The 22,209-nt window shown below is 37.2% G+C and overlaps 1 protein-coding gene across 1 annotated transcript in view; it reads right to left on the minus strand.

Moving 5' to 3' along the window:
* The window catches only part of ADCY2 (adenylate cyclase 2), a 348,589-nt gene that overhangs the window by 66,520 nt on the left and 259,860 nt on the right, over positions 1-22,209 (minus strand). Inside the window, exons 11-14 of the mRNA XM_074329098.1 lie at positions 18,997-19,040; positions 16,161-16,241; positions 12,800-12,869; positions 10,484-10,581 (exon numbers count right to left, since the gene is read on the minus strand). Of these exons, the coding sequence (XP_074185199.1) occupies positions 10,484-10,581; positions 12,800-12,869; positions 16,161-16,241; positions 18,997-19,040 (293 nt within the window). The remainder of the gene's footprint in view (positions 1-10,483; positions 10,582-12,799; positions 12,870-16,160; positions 16,242-18,996; positions 19,041-22,209) is intronic.

The raw sequence follows: 22,209 nt of genomic DNA on the forward strand, positions 1-22,209 counted from the left end.
TCCCACAGCTTTGATTTATAGCTACTTATTGTCATTCTTTTCTAAAAGGTCTATAATTTTAATTTCCATTTCCTTTTAATACCACAGTAATTCAGAAGTCTAATTTATAAATTCTACAAAGAGATTATTTTTGGTCTGTTCTTGTTATTTCTAAGTTCAACAGATTTGATCAGAGATTGCGGTTATTATTTATGCCGTGACAATTTATTTTTCTTCCGGGCTGTGAAAAATATGCTCTACTTCTATAATGTTTTATGGCTTTCTGTAAATTATATGTATTTTCCTTTTGCTGGGAACAAAGCATGTTCTCTAAATACTTCTATTCACAGAGCCTGGTGAGTTTGTCAAATCCCCAGTAAGCTGACTTATTGGCTCAATTGGGTCTGTCAATTTTAGGATGCATTAACATTCCCAAATAGGATTGTGGGTTTGTCAGTATATCTGAACATTTTAATAATTTCCCTTTATTTATTTCAAACAGATGCTGGAGTGCATAAAGATTTATGATTGCTGAACTTTCTTGGTGACTGTATCATAACATGTCTTTTTTCATGCAGAATGTCTTTCATGTGAATTCTGTATTGTCAGAAATTTATATTACTGCAGCTTTCTATTTTTCTGTAAGCTGTTTCCCAGAATAGCTGTTTTCCATCCTTTATTTCAGAACTTTCTCTTTCAATTTTAGCTAGATCTCATACAAATAGGACAGATGTGGGCTTTGCTTCGTAGCTGGAAACTTCGAGCCTCTTTCCACGAATAGGACATTTTATCCATTCACAATTATGAAATTTGTTAATATTTGACCAGTTCCTTCCATTTTATTTTCTTAAAATGACTGGTAGAATTCAGACAGAAATCACCTGGGTGTGAAGTCTTCTTTGTGGGAAGATTTAAAGAAATCAAACTTACTACATTTAACAGATAGATACCCATTTACATTTTCTGTTCCATTATGTGTCAGGTTTGGTAGGTTGTCTTTTCAGTGAATTTTCACATTTTATCCAGAACATAAATCTTCTTGGCCTTGAGTGATTACATTCCATATTTATCCAGCTAATGCCTGTAGGATCTGTAAAGAACCCCTTTTATTCCTTATATTATTAGTTTGGGTACTTTGTGGTTCTCTCTCCCTCTTTTTCTTTCTTGATCAGTTTTGCTAGTGGCTTAGGACTATTTAAACTTTCTCAAAGTATCCATTTTTGGCTTTCCTATTTTTCTGTGTTGGTCTTTTCTGTTTTATTAATTTTTTTCTTCCTTCTTTTGTATGTGTTCTCTTCTACTTACTTGATTTGCTCATCTTTTCCTGGCTTCCTAAGACCACTGATTTTAACCCTTTCTTCTTTTCTAATATAAACATTTTAAAGTTACAAATTCCTCTGTAAATGACTGCTTTACGTTATATCCCACATATTCTGATATATTTTTGACATACAAAACATTTCCTAATTTCCCTCGTGATTTTTTATTTGACTTGTAGGGTATTCAAAAGTATATAATTTAACAATGAACTATGTATTGGGGATAATTTTTGATATCCCGTTGTTCTCAATTTCTAATTTGGTGTTGGTGTAGTTAGATACCTGACCGCAAGAGTTTTATCTTTTCCAATTTACTTCAATCTTTTCAAATTTGTTGAGATGCTTCTATGGCCCAGTATATATCATAGCATGGTCGATGTTCCAAGAATAAATGTGTGCTGTGACTATTTCTACTGAACATCATACTGGAGCGTCTAGCCAGGGAAATTGGGAAGGGAAATAAAACAAAGGCATCTGACTGGGAAGGAATAAGGAAAACTATCTCTGTTGGCAGATGATATGATCTTGTATTTGGAACATGATGTCACGCCCTGAGATTCAGACCCAGAGTGGCCCACACTGTCATTGATGTGCTCCAGCTGAGGCTGTCCCGTGGTCCAGCCCATGGTACTCTGGCCCTCTCGTTCACATGGCTGCACCTCTCATCTCAGGACCAAGAAATACCATGAGGCAAAGTAATGGTTGGTCAAAAGCTCTTAATTATAACCACTTACCCTGCCTGTTCTATCAAAAGCATGTTCGGGCCCATTAAGCGTACTATGATGTTTGTGTAACATAATCAGTTTTAATTAACATTCTAGTTGCAAAGCTGTTTCTTTGCAGCACACAAACATAATTGATTTATGTATTCACTGAAAAGCAAACTTGACTATTCCCTGTCATAAGGCAAGAAAAATCACATGTTTTCATGATGATTTTTGACTTTGGCACTTCAATCAAGCATATTGTCACAGTAAGTGAGAAAGGCTGATTTGAGAGCCGGTCCCCTCTCCTTTCCTTTTTCCCCCAGTCAGTTTATTGCTTCAAGCGGGTCCTGACAGGGACAGAAAAGCACAAGTGCTGAGGAAAGAAAACCTAAAAGTTGTATGAGGCATCAGCCATTTCAATGGTAAGTAACAGGGTCTTTCTCAGGAATTCTATGTAGTGTGATGATTGTCACATCCCTTCTCCCTCTGCCCCCGCCTTCTCCTTCCCCCAAGGAATGATGCAGATTCTTTTGTCAACACTCTCTGCACATTGGTTACATGGTATTTAGCAAGGATGATGGGAACTGAGGGAAGAAAACTTTTCAAGTATAAGTTAGCAGGAAATAATAAAAATCCCTTCCTTTAACTCTCTCTTTGATAGATGATAGAATTTCAGAATGAAAGGGAATTTGGTTTAAAAGAAATAGAATCAAAAGATGAAAAGGAGAAAAGGCATTTAAATATTCTTGCCATTACAGATTACAGTAGGCTTTCTTTAACGATAGGCCTTAGCAGCTTTGGGATGGGTTGGCCACCTGGAGGTCCTGTGATGTGGGAAAGGCAAAAGGAACTATATTATGGGTGCACACATCCTGGATGTCCAGAGCTGCGTTCCTGATTCCACACCCATCTCCAACCTTCCCTACCCCAGGATTCTCCTTCTCTGTAAATGGCAATTCCATTTCTCCAGCGGTCCAGGCCAACCCGCACGCCCACCTCCCCTCCATAAACCTCCATAGAACTTAACTTTCGCTTATTCTTCATAGCCCATCCAGTAATAAGACCTGTCTATGTCACTTGTCATAGTATATCCAGAATTTGATCACTTTTTACCACCTCCACTGCTATACTAGCACAAACCATCATCTTACCTGGTCTTCCTATTTCTACCTCCACCCTTCTCTGGAGCAGCAAGAACAATACTTTTATGCATCACTAGATCATGTCCTCAGTGGAGAACCTTCTAGCGCTTCCGTTGCATTCAGCAACGTTCTTCCAGTAGGCTGTGAGGGCCAACATGGCCTGCCCCTCAAACGGCTCCTCTGATGCTACTCTTTCCTGGCTCACTCTGCTCCTGCCACCCTGCCTCCTTGCTGGTCCTTGAACACACCTGTGACTTCCATCATCTAGAATGTTCTTTTGCCATATGTTCACATAATTCCTATTTCAATTCATTCAGACTTCTGCTTCCATGTCAGTGATGCCTTCTTGGACCATCCTCATCTGAAATACCTCCTTCCATCACTCGGTAGTGTCCTGCTCTGCTTTATTCTTCTTAGAGCTTAGCACCACTGAATATTATATATGTGTTTGTTTATTGCATTATTCTTGTGTCCCCTAACAGAATGTAAGTTATTTGGCAGATGGAACTTTTTAGGGGTTACTGCTATTTTCCAAGCATCTCTAACTCTGTTTGATATACAGTAGCTCAGTAAACAGCTGTTGAACGATTCCACAAATGCAGATTCTTTTGTCAACACTCTCTGCACATCTGTTAAGTGGTATTTAGCAAGGATGATGGGAACTGAGGGATGGAAACTTTCTTTTAAGTTAGCATGAAATAATAAAAATCCCTCCCTTTAACTCTCTCTTTTAAGTGATAGATGACAGAACTTCAAATTGAAAGGGAACTTCAAATTAAAAAAAAAAAAAAAAAGAAAAAGATAGAATCAAAAGGTGAAATGGAGAAAAGGCCACCTGGAGGTCCTGTGATGTGGGAAAGGCAAAAGGAACTACATTATGGGTGCACATCCTGGCTGTGTGTACTGAATGCAAGTATAAATTTATATTTCCATTACAAATGCTCAGAATATACCCCTACGTACAAAGTAAAGGTATGCTGGCCTGTTTTATTGAGTGAAAACATACCCAACATACCCAGCTCTCTTCTGATTGTTATGATTCCTCATATCTTACTATACCAGTGACATATGGCAAACCTCAACAAATATAAGTTTTCTTTTCTGGAGAGAATACAGATTTTCATGAATTCCATTTTTTTTCATGATGTTAGAATATTTTTAGATAAGTACCATGTTACACAGACTAAAGACTGCATATTCTGCCCTCCTTTGCAGCTAGGTTTCAGCATGTGACTAATCTTAGACTTGGGTTATAAACCACAGTGCCATGAGGTAGCTTCTGGGAGGTTTCCCAAGAGATAGCAGCTATGAATGCTTTTTCCCTCTGCTTCTGGGTCGGCTACTTCATTTTGTTGCTCAGAAAGTAAATGCTGCCATCTTAGAGAATGAAGATGAGGGGGAGGGTCTAGGGAAAGCAGAGTGGTATACTGGAGGAAGCCAAGTAATCCAAGGGACGGAGAGTCACCCCCACCTTAGACTTTGACTGTGGGGAAGGAACTAACCCACTAACTTACATTTAAGCTACTAATTGTGAGTCATTTCCTTACTCTCAGATGACCTGAACCCAAAATTGTATATTGTTCATGTCAGAAAAACATGAACTGGTTCATTTATCTTGGACAGTGAGGATTTTCTTCTTCTTCCCCTTTCCTTCCTTCCTTCCTTCCTTCCTTCCTTCCTTCCTTCCTTCCTTCCTTCCTTCCTTCTCTCCTTCTTTCCTTCTCCCTCTCCCTCTCTCTTGCTTTGCCCTAACGTTCTCATCCACTGCATCCAGGTACACAGGCAGTAACTGACGTTCAGTGTATCCAGTGTTTGGGCCCATTCATTTGGTTGCTCACCAAAGCAAACTGCCTCCCTAATAGTTATTTTCCATCATTTGTGTTTAGAAAACCAAGTCTACTTTCAACGAATATGAATAATTCTACCTTTAAACTTTGTCTTATTTTTTTTCCTTTTTGGAGATAAAAACAAAACAGACTCTTTTGACATAAGTATTAAAGAATTAATGAGTATTGAGTATTAAAATGAGTAATGGAATGAGCATTAAAGAATCTAAGCAGAAATAAAAGTTATAAGATATTTAAGATTATAACTTGGCTACTCATTTTCATTAATTAAAATATCATCATTCTTAATTTAACTTGGGCTAATGAAACACATGGTATTTAACTAAACTTTATTAGAAAAAAAATCATCCTTATATTAATAATTGTCCATGCCTGGTTTAACATAGTCTATTTAGTCTGGCAGATAATATGAATTAAGCTATTAAAAAATGTAAATACAATTTATGCTTGATCATTTTTGGTCTTCAACTGTAGCTCACCTTTCTGATAAAGTTACAGTACATGGCAGACAAAAATGAGAGCACAATTCCAAAAAGAGGAGCCAATAACTTAATTACCTCTATTAAAATTCTCAGACTAGAGCCAGATTGAAAAATTATGGACCAAAGAAGGATGATGTAATACCTTGTTTCAGGAATGCACTTTTTCTTACTGGTCAGAAATTAATTATTATTAGTTATTCATTTATTTATTCATTTACTCACTCATTTAATCTTTCCTCTCTTTTTTTCTGAAAATCATGGGACAATTTACCAAAAATAAAACAAAAATAAAACAAAATTATCATTCAACATTTTTTTTAATGAGGGTATGTTAGCAGAACTGAGAAGCACCATAATTCTAAATAAAAATGTTTCATAAAGTATAAAAAAATTATGTTTAAATAGACAAGTTCATAAGCTAGGTAGAGAAAACACCTGATACACAGAGGGGATTTGAAAACACAGTGCCAAGAGGTATTGATATTAAATGGCTGAGGAAGAACCAGAGGCTGATATATGCCATTGAGTGTGAGATTGACTGTCTACACAAAGAAAGTGACACTCATTTTATTAATATAAAATTGGAATTGAGCTCTTGAATAAAATCAAGAATCATAATGTGCTGTACCATCAGGAAATAGGAAATATAAAAACTCTGTCCACCAGCCTGATAATTTTCAGGGAAGTTGACTATCTGTCTAGGACCATGAATAGAAAAAGAATGATCTTTGAAAACTGAGATACCCATCCTGCTCCATTCTAAGGGCTTAATCAAATTCACACAATCTACCATGTTTCCCAGAAAATAAGACCTAGCTGGACAACCAGCTCTAATGTGTCTTTTGGAGCAAAATTAATATAAGACCCAGTCTTATTTTAATATAAGACTAGGTATAATATAATACAATACAAGATAATATAATATAATACCATGTATAATATAATACTGCATCTTATATTAATTTTTGCTCCAAAAGGTGCATTAGAGCTGATTGTCTAGCTAGGTTTTATTTTCATGGAAACACAGTATTTAGTGCAGAAATCTTGACCTAAGGATTTAACAAAACTGGTAAATCCCAGAGGTACATGGCAGAGACACTGAGAACTACACCATAGTGATGACTTCACAACTCAGAACACATGAGATTACCATGGACCAAAACCCTTGTTGTTGATGAATTCACAGTTAAAATTACATATAACCCAAGGAGACACACCACCATGTCAGCATAAATAGATGAACTAAATGGCAGAACTCATGATTTATAAAGCATAAGTAACAGAATGAAACAAGTTCTATTTTCATACAATATGTCTACAGTCTGGTAATAATGGGAAATAAAAAAAATGAAACCCATAGGCAAATTATAGATTTATTTAAACAATCAGATTTTAAAAGAACCAAATAGACTTCTTAGATATGAAAAAGTAATCACTGAAACTAGAAGAATTCACTAGAATGAAGCACAAATAAATAAAGTAGAAACTTTGGGGGAAAATTACAAGACCTGGGTCAGAATGAATAGCACTGTGTACAACTAATGAGTCCCAGGAGGAAAGAATACAGTTAAGATAATGATATATAAGGCAATGAAGTCAGAGAATTGCTAAGAACTGAACAAAGATATGAACACTCAGATTGAAAATAATCACACCTAGTCACTTAGGTAAATAACAACAAATGCGCATCTAGAAACAATACAGTAATGAAAATCCAGCAAAAAAAAATAATAATAAAAATAAAATAAAATAAAATAAAAGCATCCAGAGAGGAAGGACAGATTACCTACAAAGGAATGTAAAGGGATTGACAGAAGGCATTTCATTAGCAACAATAGAAGCGGAAATGTAATATAATAATATCATTATAATATTAAGGGAAAATGAGAGCTAACCTAAAGTTTTATACCCAGTTAAACTATTACTCAAGAGCAGATGTGAAATAAAGCAGATAAAGATATTTGAATACAAACAGAAAGGGGGAACTGTTGCTACTCACAGACCCTCAATAAAAGAACTAATAACTTATATATATAAGCAAGAAGGAAAATAAATTTGAGGAAAGAATTTTTTAAAAAGCATTGATGAGCAAAAAGGATTGGTAAAGAATGTGGGTAAATATTGACTACAAGTATGATATGGAACTAAAATGCTAAGAAATAATTATATAAGAGACATAATGATTAACTTGATAATTTATTAAATCAAGAGTATCTTAAATTTTAATGGTAATCATTAAAAGGAAAATATGTAGAATATATTATTATATCCTATATATTTGTATTTTAAAGATTGTCACACACACACATATATATATATAAATATATCTATATATCTATATCTATATCTATCTATCTATCTATCTATCTATCTATCTATCTATCTATCTATCTATCTATATATTTCTTCTTAACTAGTAAAGAAAAAAAAATAAAGTTTCATCAATTGTTTGGAAGGTGGGGAGGAGGAGAACAAAAGAAAAGCAATGAAAATGAAATGTAAAAATTAGGTCTATATACATCAATAAAAAATCAAAATACAAACAAAATAAAGGATATTAATGTAGAAAAAGATATCAGACTGAATAAATAAAAACAAAAATAGATGCTGTTTATAGGAAGCATACCCAAACAATAATGGTCCCAAGAGCATGGAAATTTATCTACAGTAAATACGATGCAGGATTAACACTTGTGAAGTCTGGATTGTGTGCACATGCGTGTTTACTATGCTCTGTACTTTTCTGTATGTTTGAAATATTTCACAGCAAGAATTTTTAAAAAGAAAAAGAAAGAAAAATGAGGACATTAACATGAAAGCCAAAGAAGTAGACTAATATAATGTACTACAATGTAACATAATATAACATAATAGAATATGTAATATAATATGAAGCTTGTACAGGAAGTGACATTCTCAACCTCTGAAGTAACTGGAGAGTAAATATGTTAGCCTGACATCAGGGGGAAGCTGGAGATCAACGGAAGAAAGTCACACCCTCCCTGACTCCACCTGGAGAGGACGCCAAAAGCTCTGCATTTGGACTCCTCCCAGATTCTGTCCTTGGTGTCTCTTCCTTTGGCTAATTTTAATGTATCTTTTCCCTGTAATACATCACTCGGCAAGTTTTCTCATAAACAAATAAATAAGTAAAATGCAGGTGTGAACTCTCTTTGTTAGAGGAGCCCACAGGCCTTATTCTGAGCTTTCAAACTGCCAACACAAAGAGGGAAATAAAACAAGCAGATACCACAATGTTCGTGCTCAAAATCCAACTGGCTGCTCAAGAGAAACACAACCGTAATTGGTGATGATGCCTGAGAGAATGGAATTCCGTGGGGCCTCATAATTCAACAACACAACAGAAGAGACAAGAAAATCAAACCAAAGACAGAGCAGACATCTCCTTGACATTTTATGTATTTATTTTTTTTAAGCAAAATCCCTTGAAATGTCCTATTTGGTTCCTGAATGTCAATCTTCTTTGACATCATGTTTTAAAATGCCTGAGTCACTTTCTTCTCTCCCAACTCCTTTCAGTGGGTGATAAACTGTCTTAATTTTGATGGTAAAGGTATAAAAATACTTAACAGGAAGATGTAGAAAAATGAATGCATTTATCTACTTAAGAGTAATACGAAGGCCTCATTTCTCTGGTAGTACTTGTATCACCTGTGAACATTGGAATACCCAGTACATAAGCCTTTTCTCCTGCACCATGTGGCACAGGCCTGGCACTTAGAAAGAGCTTAATTTGTTAACACTTTTTTTTTTTCTGAATGAAAAACTGGTAAGTTGACATTGGCAAATTTTACTGAAGGTTTTGTAAGTCTAGAAGAAGAAGAGCTCAATTGGCCCACACATTTTCATGCTAATTTACACGGGAAGAGCAAATTTAGTAGGAACTTCTTTTAAGAGGAGGCAGATAGCTTTGGAACTGTATACATATGAATAATACTTTAATGTGTTATTCTTGTATAAATGCCTTTCAATTGGCTCAGTGCCCAGAACACTTTTAAAGTACAGGAGGAAAGACAGACCATTTCTCTCTAGTTTGCTCATCATCTCATGAGAAAAATGTAACTCAGCCTTGGCAATTCAAGTTGCCCCCAAATACTGGCTGTGCCCCTGAAGTTAAATGCAAACGCACAACCAAATTCTACTAGTTTGAAAATAGTTGCTTTGGCCTTGACAAAATAGACAAGGGAAAATAAAATTTATCTTAAATTTATTTCTGTATATCCAATTATTAAAAGGACAAGAGTTTTCTTTTTCTTCTCTTTTAGGCTGTAGAATCAGAAAGAATCTGTTTCTCTAAAAAAAGTAGTTAACTGATACTGCACTCACTAAGAAGGTGCGAGAGAAAGACAGTCTAGGAATTTCAGAGTGGCTGGATTTTCACCAATTGGTAGAACTAGGAAGAACCTGCCCCAAAGTTTGAATGTGTGAAATCCAGCTCACTCAGTTTCTCCCATCTGTACCAGGTCTCTCCTGGGAAGACGAGTTGGACAGTCACCTATAATAATCGGACACGGTAGCAGAGACTGGCCTTCCTGGAGAAGAATGTGAAATCAGAACGGATGGGTGGGCAACGCATGCCCAGAGGAGGTTTTGTCCTTTCAATATACAGTAATGTCATTTGCTTATTAGAAAAACCATCTAGCAATTTTGCCCTTTCTGGGCAAAGTTTATTGGCTACGCTTCTTACACTGGGCATCAGAGTAACACCGAAACTAAAGTCAGTAGGTCCAACTTATTTTTTTAAAACCCTGTAAGGTTTTCATGTTCACTTTGAAAATCCAATATTTCTATAACTAAACATGGCACATGGGGGCCACGTAACTTCACAGATCCAGAGTTTCACCCTGTCCACCACTGCTGTGTCATGGGACATGTTACACACCACTCTATTGGGAAATTAACATCTCACACCCTTAAGTGTAAGTGGGCCAGTGGGACGGCACACCTGGTGAGCGTCCCAGTGGACAGTCATATACACATACTTACTTTGGTAACACGAGAATCTGCACGATGAAGATGCAGAAGAATATGAGACAAGCACAGGTCACGTAGTACTTGAACGCTGGCAGTGCTGTGGCTCGGTACTAAGGGGACAAGAAGGAACCACAAATGACACTTTTGTACAAAAAGGGCTGAAACAATCATGGCAGCCTAACTGTACCCAGTTCATGAATCACACTTGTCAACTGTCGACTGTGGCACAAACGAGCTAAGGACGATGGCCGTTCGTCTCCATCAATGAGGGCTTGATCCCTGCCAATGTGACTTCCAAAGACCACGAATTTTATGAGTCCAGCTGTTCAGAAACCCACTGAAAGGTCATTGAATCAAGGAGGGAGCAGCTGACCGGGAAGCCAAGTGAGTGAACTGAGGGGTCCAGGGCGGGTGTCCTGGTTCCTGGGTGAGTCTGATGCCCATAATTATTTGGGGAAAGGAAATGATTTTTTACATCATATCTTACTTTTCAATATTATCGAGGAAACACGGTTTCCTCGTTTTATTTCCTTATTTTAGTATTTTATTTTATTATTTATCTTAATGCTAGTTAGGGGTGGTGAGAAAATTTGCATGACAGAGAAGACCTTTGCTCTAAGTGTGTAACCATTCTGTTTGCGTGTCAGAGCCTGGCTGATGGAGTCTCCATCCACTTGACTAGTGCAATCAGCAGGGGCCACACAGTTCTGCATTCCGTCTAGGACGGTAAACTGACCAGTCCTGCAGCTACCTCCCCTGGGACTGCCCCTGCCTGAGCTACGCAGGCTCACAGTGAGACAGTGCTGCAGCTCAGATTGCCTCTCCAAAGAGGGTTTTATAATAAAATTAAAGAAAATCATTATGGCAATGCTATTGAAACCTCCTGACAAGACTGCCAGGCTGTGTTAGCTATATCTCCACAGACTGCTTCCAAAGTCATGGGAAGTTATAGTATGTATTTCTTGGGTTTTAGCCACTGAAGGGCAGGCTGGGGTGGACCACAGGTGACCTTCAACACTAATGCTCCCTAAAATTGTCCTCAAAGTTGGCCTCTGCAAATATGTACACGTGGGGAATATCAGCCAAAGCTGCATTTTAAACGACAATCACCTTCTAGCTGCTAGAATATTATTTTGCTGAATTTTATGACTTAATAGCCAGGATAATTTACATGCTGATGAAGAATCTATATTAGCATGATTGCAGAAATGTGATTACATTCTATGCATTCAATTACACCCCAATCTTTTACCTTCTGGGCTTTTGTGTAGAGATATGAGTTATAATTTCTTTGCAGTATTAATAAAGGAGATGGACTCCTGTCAAGAAAGGAATACTGTACCATTTACACAGTGAGTAACCAGTAGTATCTATTAAAGTTATTCAAGGATAAAATGGTCAAAAAATAATAATAAATTATATGAAATATCAATTTGGTAAACCGTTTATAGTCAATATATTGACTTAGAAGTAGTTGATCTTCTTGGCCACTAATAAAAAAGAAAGTTTTGATGTAACTGCAACATTCAACCCTGATGAATTTTGGAAGTACTTTTAATATTTGATTTTTCCACTCAATTTCCATAAAACAATGAACTGAATTTTCTCAACAGAACTTTAATACCAGTGCTGTGACTGCTGCCATTAATGTAATAGCTTTTGTTCAAACAAAGACTGTAATTATATGGTTGGATCACGGAAATTACCTCTAACTTCTTCCTTTTCTAGATCAACACAAAACAAAAGGCAAATGGCGTAAAGCTGACCTAGAAGAGTTGAACTTTCTGTAATGATCACTTAGTTCACTTCAGCAAATCCATGTTAAGTTTGACATGTAAAAATTAAATGTGCCTGAAATAGCTCTTACTTTAGGAGCCATAATGTCAAAGTATTTAGACGTAACAAAACTTAAAAGTTTGGGGTTTCTAATTCTCCCAAACATGTTCAATGTAAATCTCATATTTTTGATAAAAAGTTAAAATAACTTGTGTAAAGTCATTGTAAATTTACTAGGAAGGATTTGTTCAGATTATGTGCCTTTCCTTTACCTCCCATCTCAGACACGTCCTAGATATCATTTAGTCTCAGGAGTGCTGAGAATGGTGACTAGCGAAAGACAGAAGCTTGGTAACAAGAACTACGGTAAAATGATACATGCATGGGAGGACCATAGGGAAAGATAGAGAGAATTCTGATATAGTTAGACGCAGCTTAAATGTCACAGGCAAAAAATACAAGTATAATTTCATGAAAGAATTTTTAAAAACTAACATTTCAGAAAAAAAAAAAAAAAAGATGGATTTTGAGGAAAAAAAAAAAATAGCTTACCTCTTTTTCCAGTATTTTATTGTAGAAAAGCAGTGAGATTCTCTGAATGTCTTCAGACTTGAGCCATTGCCTGGCAATATACAGAACAGACATCATAAAACCAAACCTCCAACCAAACAACTGGAAGTACGTTTTTTAATGACTTGCATTCTTCTTTCTTTATTGTAAACCGTCCAAAATTGAATATTTAAAAAGAATGTATAATGGAATCTAGAGAATGCTAACAGGACTGCAAATATAATATTCCTATTCACACATTGCCTTCCTTGAAAAATTCGATATTACAAACCAACTGTCATCTAAATTGAAACTCAAGTTACCCAACTTAAATAATGAGGGGTTCCAGTACATGAGGAAATGTGTTCCCTGATGTTTTATGGAAATTATATGGTAGTGTCATGTCCTGAAGGATTTGGTGCAGAAAGAAGCACCATTTTTCTCAGTGGCACATGACAGAACGTCCAACCCATTTAGAGTGCCTTCAAGTGTGCTCGCTTCAGCAGCACATATACTAGAGTGCCTTCAAGTTCTAGGCGAGAAGATTCTGTTTCTTTTACACTGACTGGAAATACTTTCATTGTCCTGTTTTTTCATTCCTATGAAGTAAAAATCATATTTGAACACAGACAAAATGGGTGAAAATACTAATGTAATAAGCAATTGGTTCATACCATATGTTGTGAACACAGTATGTTGACACAAACAAAACACACATGTGCATAAATACACAAACACCTCTCAGATGTTGAAAAATACATAAAAATGATATGGAAGGATGCACTCTTACACATTGATTGATTCTTAGAAATCTGTTTTAGGAAAGTAGTTGAAACAGCGACAGAGCTTAAGGACAAAACTTCTCACTAGGACCTCGTATATAATCACACACTAAACACGACATCAAGCATAGGACTAAGCAAGCTGGGTGCACGTCTGATACAGTAGCACAATGGCAATAAAATAGACAAATGTTTTATGAAATAAAGTTAAGTAAGGAAAAATTGATATGTACAAATCAAGAAAAATCTACAAATAAGTACCAATGAAATATACTACCAACTGGTTTGAGTCATTATGGTGAGGAATTTAAATTTCTACTTTCCTAATTTGTTCTTAAATATTTTCATAATTAAAAACATAATAACCTGAATTATATATGGATATGCATGTATATATGTATATATCTATAAGTGTATATGACCGTATGTCCACATCTATATTTATATATCCACACATAAGGAGTGAGAGCATATATATATACATATATATGTATATATATATGCGCATATATATACACAGATGGTACCAAAAATTGTATACACATTTTAAGAAAGGAAAAAACTGTGTTAAAATTGTAATACTCAATATATACCAATAACAAAAGATGACTACAAGTCATGTGTATACATTTTTTTGGCACCCCCAGTATATTAGAGCATTAGATATAAAATTATGTTTGACATAAATTTTCCAAACACGTTATATTTGTTTAAACAATCATTAATTTACAGGAAATTGTGAATATTGTACTTTCCAAACCATCGGCCAACTGTCTTTGAAATTGGACTCCCAGAGATATGCTTGGGAGATAAAGGGTGACGCCTTCTGAAGATCCAGGAAGAAAGGCCCAGTGAACTGTCACACGTCACCTAGTAACTGGCAAGGACAGCCACCTACTGATTTCAGACTAGGGTCCCTGAATGTACACTGATGTTTCACATTCGGAATAATGACAAGTTAAGCCAGGAGACCGGAAAACCTGAGGAGGGACATCTCCAGGTTTACCTGGACAGCCCTGTGCCTAGACGACTCTCACGGCCACACACCATGAGCGTGAATGTCCCACAAGACTCAACCACATACAGACAGTGCACATTCAGCTGAAGCTCAGAGGCCAGAAATGCACAACAATGATTACCATGAAAAGTGAGAACTACAACAATACTTTTAGATTCAAGGGTATAATCTTCAGGTGCCGGGAAATAAACATTTTTAGTATTTCTTATTACTGTACTATCTTCAAAAATATGCTACCGTTCTGTTTGATGAGACTAGTTGGAGGAATCAAAGGTTAGTCAATCTAAAAGGGATACAAAAAATATTTAAGATATATTTTAACTATACTAATTTTTAGAACTCTGTATTTGTATGAATAGAAAACTGAATAATGTATGCAGGTAACTTATTAAATCATTTTTTTTCTTTTTTGAGAAAGAAGATCTAGTTTAAAAATGCTCCTGGATAATATATATATATAAACGTGGAAATAAAGTAAGAGTGCAATTTATAAAGTGGAAACAAAATGAGCTCCTCACTAATTAGCAGGGCCCCCATATTTCCAGTCCAAATTTCGGGGGCTCTACATAGATGTTAATTCAATGTGCCAACATATCTGAATTGCAACTATAGCCCTACCGAGAAAATTACACAGACACACACACACACACACACACACACACACACACACACACACGATTCTTTCAGAAGCCTCGTAAATATTGTAAAACAAATACTTAAAAGGAACAAGCTGGAAGAAGTACACATTTTGCAAAGATGCACAACTTGATTTTGGAGGCAGAGTTCTTGGTGAAAATCATTTACATTTTTCAAGCGTCAACTTTCATGAAAAAAGTTAAATAGGTTTCCGCAAGGATGGACACTTTCCCATGAAGGCTTTCCATTTGGACCTACTGATGCTTTCACTACAATTATATTCAGCAAACATTTATTGAATGTCCACTGGATGCCAGGCATCACACAGAGTCCTCCAGCGTCTGCCCTCCATGAGTTCAGCCACGACACATGCATCTAAGCTGGTTTCCAAGGCTGCTGAATGGAATTCTCTGTCCAGGCCACAAAGGCCACCACCTTCTCTAATTTGTTTTTTCTCTGCATCGCCTGGACCACTTAATACTACAGCAGCAATTCACAGACTGAATGGACATTCATAGAATTCACAGGCTGGGTAACATTTTTTCCGCTCCACCCCCCCCAAGAAAAAAATACCCAAATGGTCTTCTTCTTACTGACCCCATGAATTCAGACTCTAATGCTCAAAACCCTTCTTCCATAATTTAGAATATAGGTATCCCCAGGTTCTCTGGTTTTGCAGGGGGATAAACACATTTTGAATGGACACTGTCACACAACACAGCTTCAAGGTTTTCCCATATGGAATTCCTGTTGATCTTTAATATTACTTACTGAACACGTTTGCCTACATTTTTCTCTCCATGTTTACATTTCATGTTGTTTATTAGTAATTTACTTGGAGAGTATTTATTAGGCAGGAAATCATCTTTTCAAATAATGGTGTTTGAAATACAAGATGACTGATAATCTAAGATTAGGAGGTACTCACTTTTGTGCATTAATTCCATCAATTGCTTGAATCATTCTTTCATTCAATTCTTCTTCAAATCTTTTCTTTTGTGACTTGGTTCTATATGAAAAAAGGAAATACAACAGTGTAAGAATCTTATTACTAAGCTCAATATTAAGCCCATTTTTTTGACGATGCACAAACCTCTGGTCAATTCTGTTAACTGAGTAAACAAAGAAAAAAAGAGAAGGAAATGAGTCTATGAACAGTAGCCACTCTGCATTGAGAGAATTGTCCAGAGTTTTTGATGCAGTAAAATATGGCCTCGCCGTTCACTTAGTGTGAAATTTTAGCAGGCGATCAAAAGCAACGCTGAAAGGCAGCTACTTGGTGTTTGAGATAAAAGAACTTTCTGTCCTAAGAGACACGTTAGCCCTTGACTTGTTGCCTTTATAAACTTGATTTTATGACAGAACACACAGTTTCTGGAAATTCCCCTGCAAAATTTGGTTTGGTTGACAAAACAGTCCATGTTCATGTTTTCATTGGTCTGTATTCAAGAATTTGCAGAACTACAGTATTAGTTTTAGGCATATCAAAGCTTGACTGTATGTATGTAAATGTTCCTCAGCATTTGAAAGCACTAGTGACAGAAAACCCCACTTATATTTGCAGACCACTCACTCACTTGGTCTTAGAAGCAAAGAATATTCAGCCATAAAATGCTTTGTAAATAAATTTTGCTGAAATAATAATGAGTTGCACAGGGAGTTCTTAATTTGTCAACCAGAGTTTTGTTCCTCAGACTTTCAGCATTTCTGACTTTGCCATCCTTGTTCCTGCCTCTGGGACCCGTTGTTGGCCTCCCCATTGCTGCCTGTCCCCAACCACTCTTTCCTTCCAATTCCTCTCCATTCTTTCTCCTGAGCTCCTTCCCTGACCTGCCCCATGACCACGTCTGGGCTATTATATCTACAGAGGCACGGAAGAGGTCGTGTGCTATCTCAGATGATGCTTCCATAGCATGTGACACTGACTCTTGGCCAGGCTGGAAGCTCAGAGAGGTTTAATGAAGTAGGTAGGCATGTGACAAAGCCATGACATGTGAGGGAAGCCCAGGTGAGGCTGATTCAAAACCTGGGCTCTCTCCATGAGGCCTTGGGGCCATCAGATATCAACCGCCCCAGAGGGAAGTGGAACAGATATGGAGGAGGCTCTTAGCAAGAGAGCCAGGACAGGATAGCAGCCGGGAACACTAGCTGTGGCATCACAGAGGAGCTGGGTGCAAATCCTGGCCTCAGCGGCAGACCCTGGGCGTCCCCCTGAACCCCTGCACTTCCATTCCTTCCCTTCTGAGAGGATAGAGCCACAGCGTCTACCTGGGAGGAATGCTGTCAGGGTGACTTTAGAGTTCCACGTGCCAGTTCAGATACAAATAACAGCACACACTCCCTCTCTCCAGGTAGCACTGGTTCCAGAAGACACTGCCCACAGAGTGTGGGTGTCCACAGGCATTTCCCACGGTAATTTAAGAGAACAGACTCAGGAGGCAGGCGTTCAGGGAGGGGCCGATCGATTGTAGAAGTATCAAGAATAAAGTCAAAGGATGTCCATGAACTTTCTGTCTCGTGAAGGTGAAACCCAGCTGCTTGCAAATATACTAACGTCTTATTGGCCAGAAGAGTCATGCCCTCTGCAAGATAAGTTATGGGGTCCATAATATTATTTCTAAAATTAGCTGGAGTTCTCTTTAACTTGGCATGTCTCTTAAAACACAATGCCTCAAAAGCCCGAGAACCCAATTATCTTTATAATGTAGGACTATGTGCATTACATCTCAATGTTAAAATTTCAAATTTTACACAAAATACAACTTAGAGCGCATTACAGCAAACAAAGTCCCCTAGACGGATGCTGGGATAATGTGCATTCTTTGCCATGTTTTGCAGGTAACGATCTAGCTAATGGTGTTTATTTTTTACACTTGGATACATTGCATTTTCTTTTCTTTTTTAATTTATTTTTTAAATTTATTGGGGTGACAATTGTTAGTAAAATTACATAGATTTCAGGTGTATAATTCTGTATTACATCATCTATAAATCCCATTGTGTGTATAAACCCAAACAACAAAAGAACAAGAAGAAACAGAAACTCATAGACACAGACAATAGTTTAGTGGTTACCAAAGGGTAAGGGGGGTGGGGGGTGGGGGGTGGGAGATGAGGGTAAAGGGGATCAAATATATGGTGATGGAAGGAGAACTGACTCTGGGTGGTGAACACACAATGGGATTTATAGATGATGTAATTGCATTTTAGTTAATTATCTTAATGACTTTAATAAAAAAAAAATATTTAATTCCCAAACCAATACTAACATACAGTTCTGACCCCAAAAGCTTGAGGAACAGGGAAAGGAAAGGATCGGTACCTGTGATTCTACCCTGGATGTCAAAAGGGTCCTGGGGACATTTGTGGGAACTTTTATTTTTGGTTTTTTGAGAGGACTGGGCACTACAGAAAGGCTGCACTTATCTTGCTTGTATCTCCAAGATTCAAGACAAAATAATTCAACATGCTCATTTTAAGAAAACATATTTTTACTGCATATTAAGAATAGTCATTTTAAGAAAATGATTTCAAGTTCTAAAGTGATTACTAGGTGCTGTTTTCCTTTTTTCTCTGTTAATTCTAATAACACGACACTAATAATCCTATTTTTAGAAGCTCAGAGCAATTTAATAGGACTTTTCACAAGGAGCTGCTCTTTTAGAAGAATTAGCCTTCAAAATTGCTATAATTGGTGATAATCACTTTCAGAAATAAACACAAAATAAGCTTTTAAAAATTAGAAAGTGGAACATATAGCATACCTTAAGGTGCGACTTTGAAAATTATGCTGACCCATTGGTACATCCTATTAAAAAAAAAAAAAAGGTTATTAGTTGCTAAAAACATTCTTTAAAAATACTGTTGCAATGATAGCTATGTATTACATATTTCTTCTTTTATCCTGGAGAGTATCGTTTAGGTAAAATATAATTACCCATGAGGAGAAAAAGAGCTTAATTACAAATGTGAAACAAGATTAAAACTCAGTTTATATTTAGAATGTTGATGTTATCTGTAAACTCTGGATTTTGTCAGTTATCAGAATGGCTGTCCGGATTTTTTAAATTCACATCCTGATATTTGAAGATGTGATTTCAAACACTGGCCTGTAGAGAATCGTTATTAAAGTTACTGTAGACAGTTTACAATCATGTAAAAATGGTGCTTGGTATCAGACAAATATTAAAAAAGTGCTTTAAAACAGAAACATAACCACAAAACCTAGCGTCAATCCCTGTCACTGAAGTGTGCTGTTAAAAAACAGCTCCAAGCCCGTGACTACTTTCTAACTACCAATTTGTACTTCTTAATCCCGTCACCTTTTTCTCCCAGCTCCCCAAATCCCCTCCCATCTGGCAACCATCAGTTTGTTCTCTGTATCTATGGGACTGTATCTGTTTTCTTTGTTCTTTAGATTCTACATATGGTATTTGTCTCTCTCTACCCAACTTATTTCACTTAGCATAATACCTTTGGGTCTATGATGTTGCAAATGGTAAGATTTTATTTTTTATTGTTGGGTAATATTCTATTGTATATAGGTACCACTTCTTCTTTATCCATTTGTCTATTGATGGACACTTTGGTTGCTTCCATATCTTGGCTATTGTAAACAACATAGAGAATATAGTCAATAATATGGTAATAACTATGTAAAGTGCCAGGTGGGTACTAGACTAACTGGGGGATCATTTCATAAATTATATAAATGTCTAACCACTCTGCTGTATGCCTGAAATTAATATAAAATAATATTTAATGTCAACTGTAACTGGAAAAAAAAGAAAGAAATGGTACCACCTGTTAAGTATGTGAATACATGACTCATTGATCAAAAAGAAGAAATCAACACATGAGTGCTGGTAGTTCCTGAAAATGGAATGAGAAGGACAGGCTGGTCAGGGTTTATCAGTGGGACCTACTGCCAAATGTTCAATAATAGACTTAAAAAAAACACAAGGTGCGCTTTTATATATTTATGGGGAAATCAAAAGTGGGGACAAAGTGGCTCCAAGTGACTCCAAAGAAAGTTTTGTCTGCTCTTTTATCCCAAGGTTAGCTGAGGAAATACAGTTAGCCTGAGGAAAAGTAAGGCATTCTTAAAAATTAACTGAACTCTACGTTTTATTGCATAAAGTAAAATAATGCATTATTCCCAGCTTTATCAATGTTGAATCAAGAGTCAGTGGACCTAAGCATAGGGGATTAGAGAAGAGAAATAACTCCTGGCAACGACAGTTGTTCCACACTGAGATGTATCAACAAGAATGACAATGGGATCTTTCCGGAAGTGGGTGAGGGACACAGCTAAGCAGCAGTGGTGGGCTTCGTCAAAGCTGTGGAAGTGGCTGCTAAGGCAGTCCCTAGGTTCTGTAGCTGTGACTGGTGCCCCCAGCCAGTTAAGAAAACTGAGTTTGTTCAAGAGGTCCTCTGACTCTTATAAACAACTTCCTGAAGCTTTGAGCACTAGACAGTTGCGATTCTCTCTTGGAGGCATCTTTACTAACATGACAACAGATTAAACTCAGGCCAAATTTTTCCTGGGGCCCCAGGCTGAAATAATAAGGGAGACAGTCACTGTTAAGTCTGGGGACAACAAAGACTGATGAGAAATAAATAACTACAAGAACGACAGTAACACCTGGAAACGACCTTTTTCAGGTATACATAAGAAACAGCACAGAAAATCATGTTCTCATGTTTACATATGCTTATTTCTTGAAAACCAACCAACCAACCAATCGCTGGTGTATAACAAATTCCAATAAGAAATATGGTTATTAGCCATTAGCATTAATAATACAGACAGTGTTGAAGAAAATTATCCAAATTATTATTTTTTTCCGAAGCATCAACTTTCATTGACAACTGAATACTAGCATCTCAGGATGATTTTCCCTCTAATGGGCTCTAAGGTTTGGAAGGCCCCCGATGCCCCCAGGCCTCTTCCTTTGATCTCTTCTCCGTGATACTCTCATCCAGCTCCACGGCCTCAAACATCACCTACAGCCTACGCACTCTCACATTCACGTCTCCTGCTTGGGCATCTTCCCGGACCTCTATATTTGCACTTCCTAGCTGCATTTAGATGTCTAAGAGGCATATTGATTAGCAAAGTCTTAATTTTTCCATCTTAAATCACCCGATTTCCCCCCAAGTATTTGTCATGTCAGTCAATGGCAACATCATTCTTCTAGCTGTGCAGCAAAAACAAAGAAAACTTATGCATTCATCCCTGGTCCTCGTTTTCGCCCATATCCATTCCATCACCAAGACTTATTTGCTCTGCATTCAAATCAGACCCTGAGTTTGCTTCTCATTGTTTCCACTACTGAAATCCTAGTGTAAGAGGCATCATTCTCACTTGGCCCCTTGCCGCCTGACTCCATTATTCCAGGGTTTTCATGGTATCATGTCCTTCCCTTGCTTAAGATCATCTAATGACTCCCCTTATACTTATGCTGAATTAAGCACAATTATCTTAGTGCATCTTACCCACATGCCTTCCTTTGGCTCACTGTGGGTGACACACCAGCATCCTCTCTGCCTCCCAAAGACACCGGGTTCCTTTCCATCTCAGAACCACTGAATGCATTGTTCTGCCACCTCCTTTCCCAATGTCCTCCTCTCTTCCTCTGAGTCTTCTCCAGATGTCCTAGCCGGAGTAGCCACAGTATTCACTCCATTTGACCATCATAGCCCTCAGCAGCACCTACAATGACCTTGTCCCTTTGTCTGTGTCCTACTACTGTATGTCCTCTCTCCTCCCCGTAGAATGCACACCGCTCCAGGACTTGTCCGCGTGGTCTCCCTTGATGACTGATGGGTCATGGTCTTTTATCAAGTCGTGTTTACTTTTTAGTTGAAAAAGAACAAGGGAAGTTGAGAAGAGAGATACAACCAAGTCAAACTACAGTGCTGAGCCCTACCTGTTGTACTTGGGCGTGTCGCTGTGATGTGCTGGGGGATGTTCA

The sequence above is a fragment of the Rhinolophus sinicus genome, linkage group LG03, assembly GCF_036562045.2.
Source record: "Rhinolophus sinicus isolate RSC01 linkage group LG03, ASM3656204v1, whole genome shotgun sequence".
Lineage (NCBI taxonomy): Eukaryota > Metazoa > Chordata > Mammalia > Chiroptera > Rhinolophidae > Rhinolophus > Rhinolophus sinicus.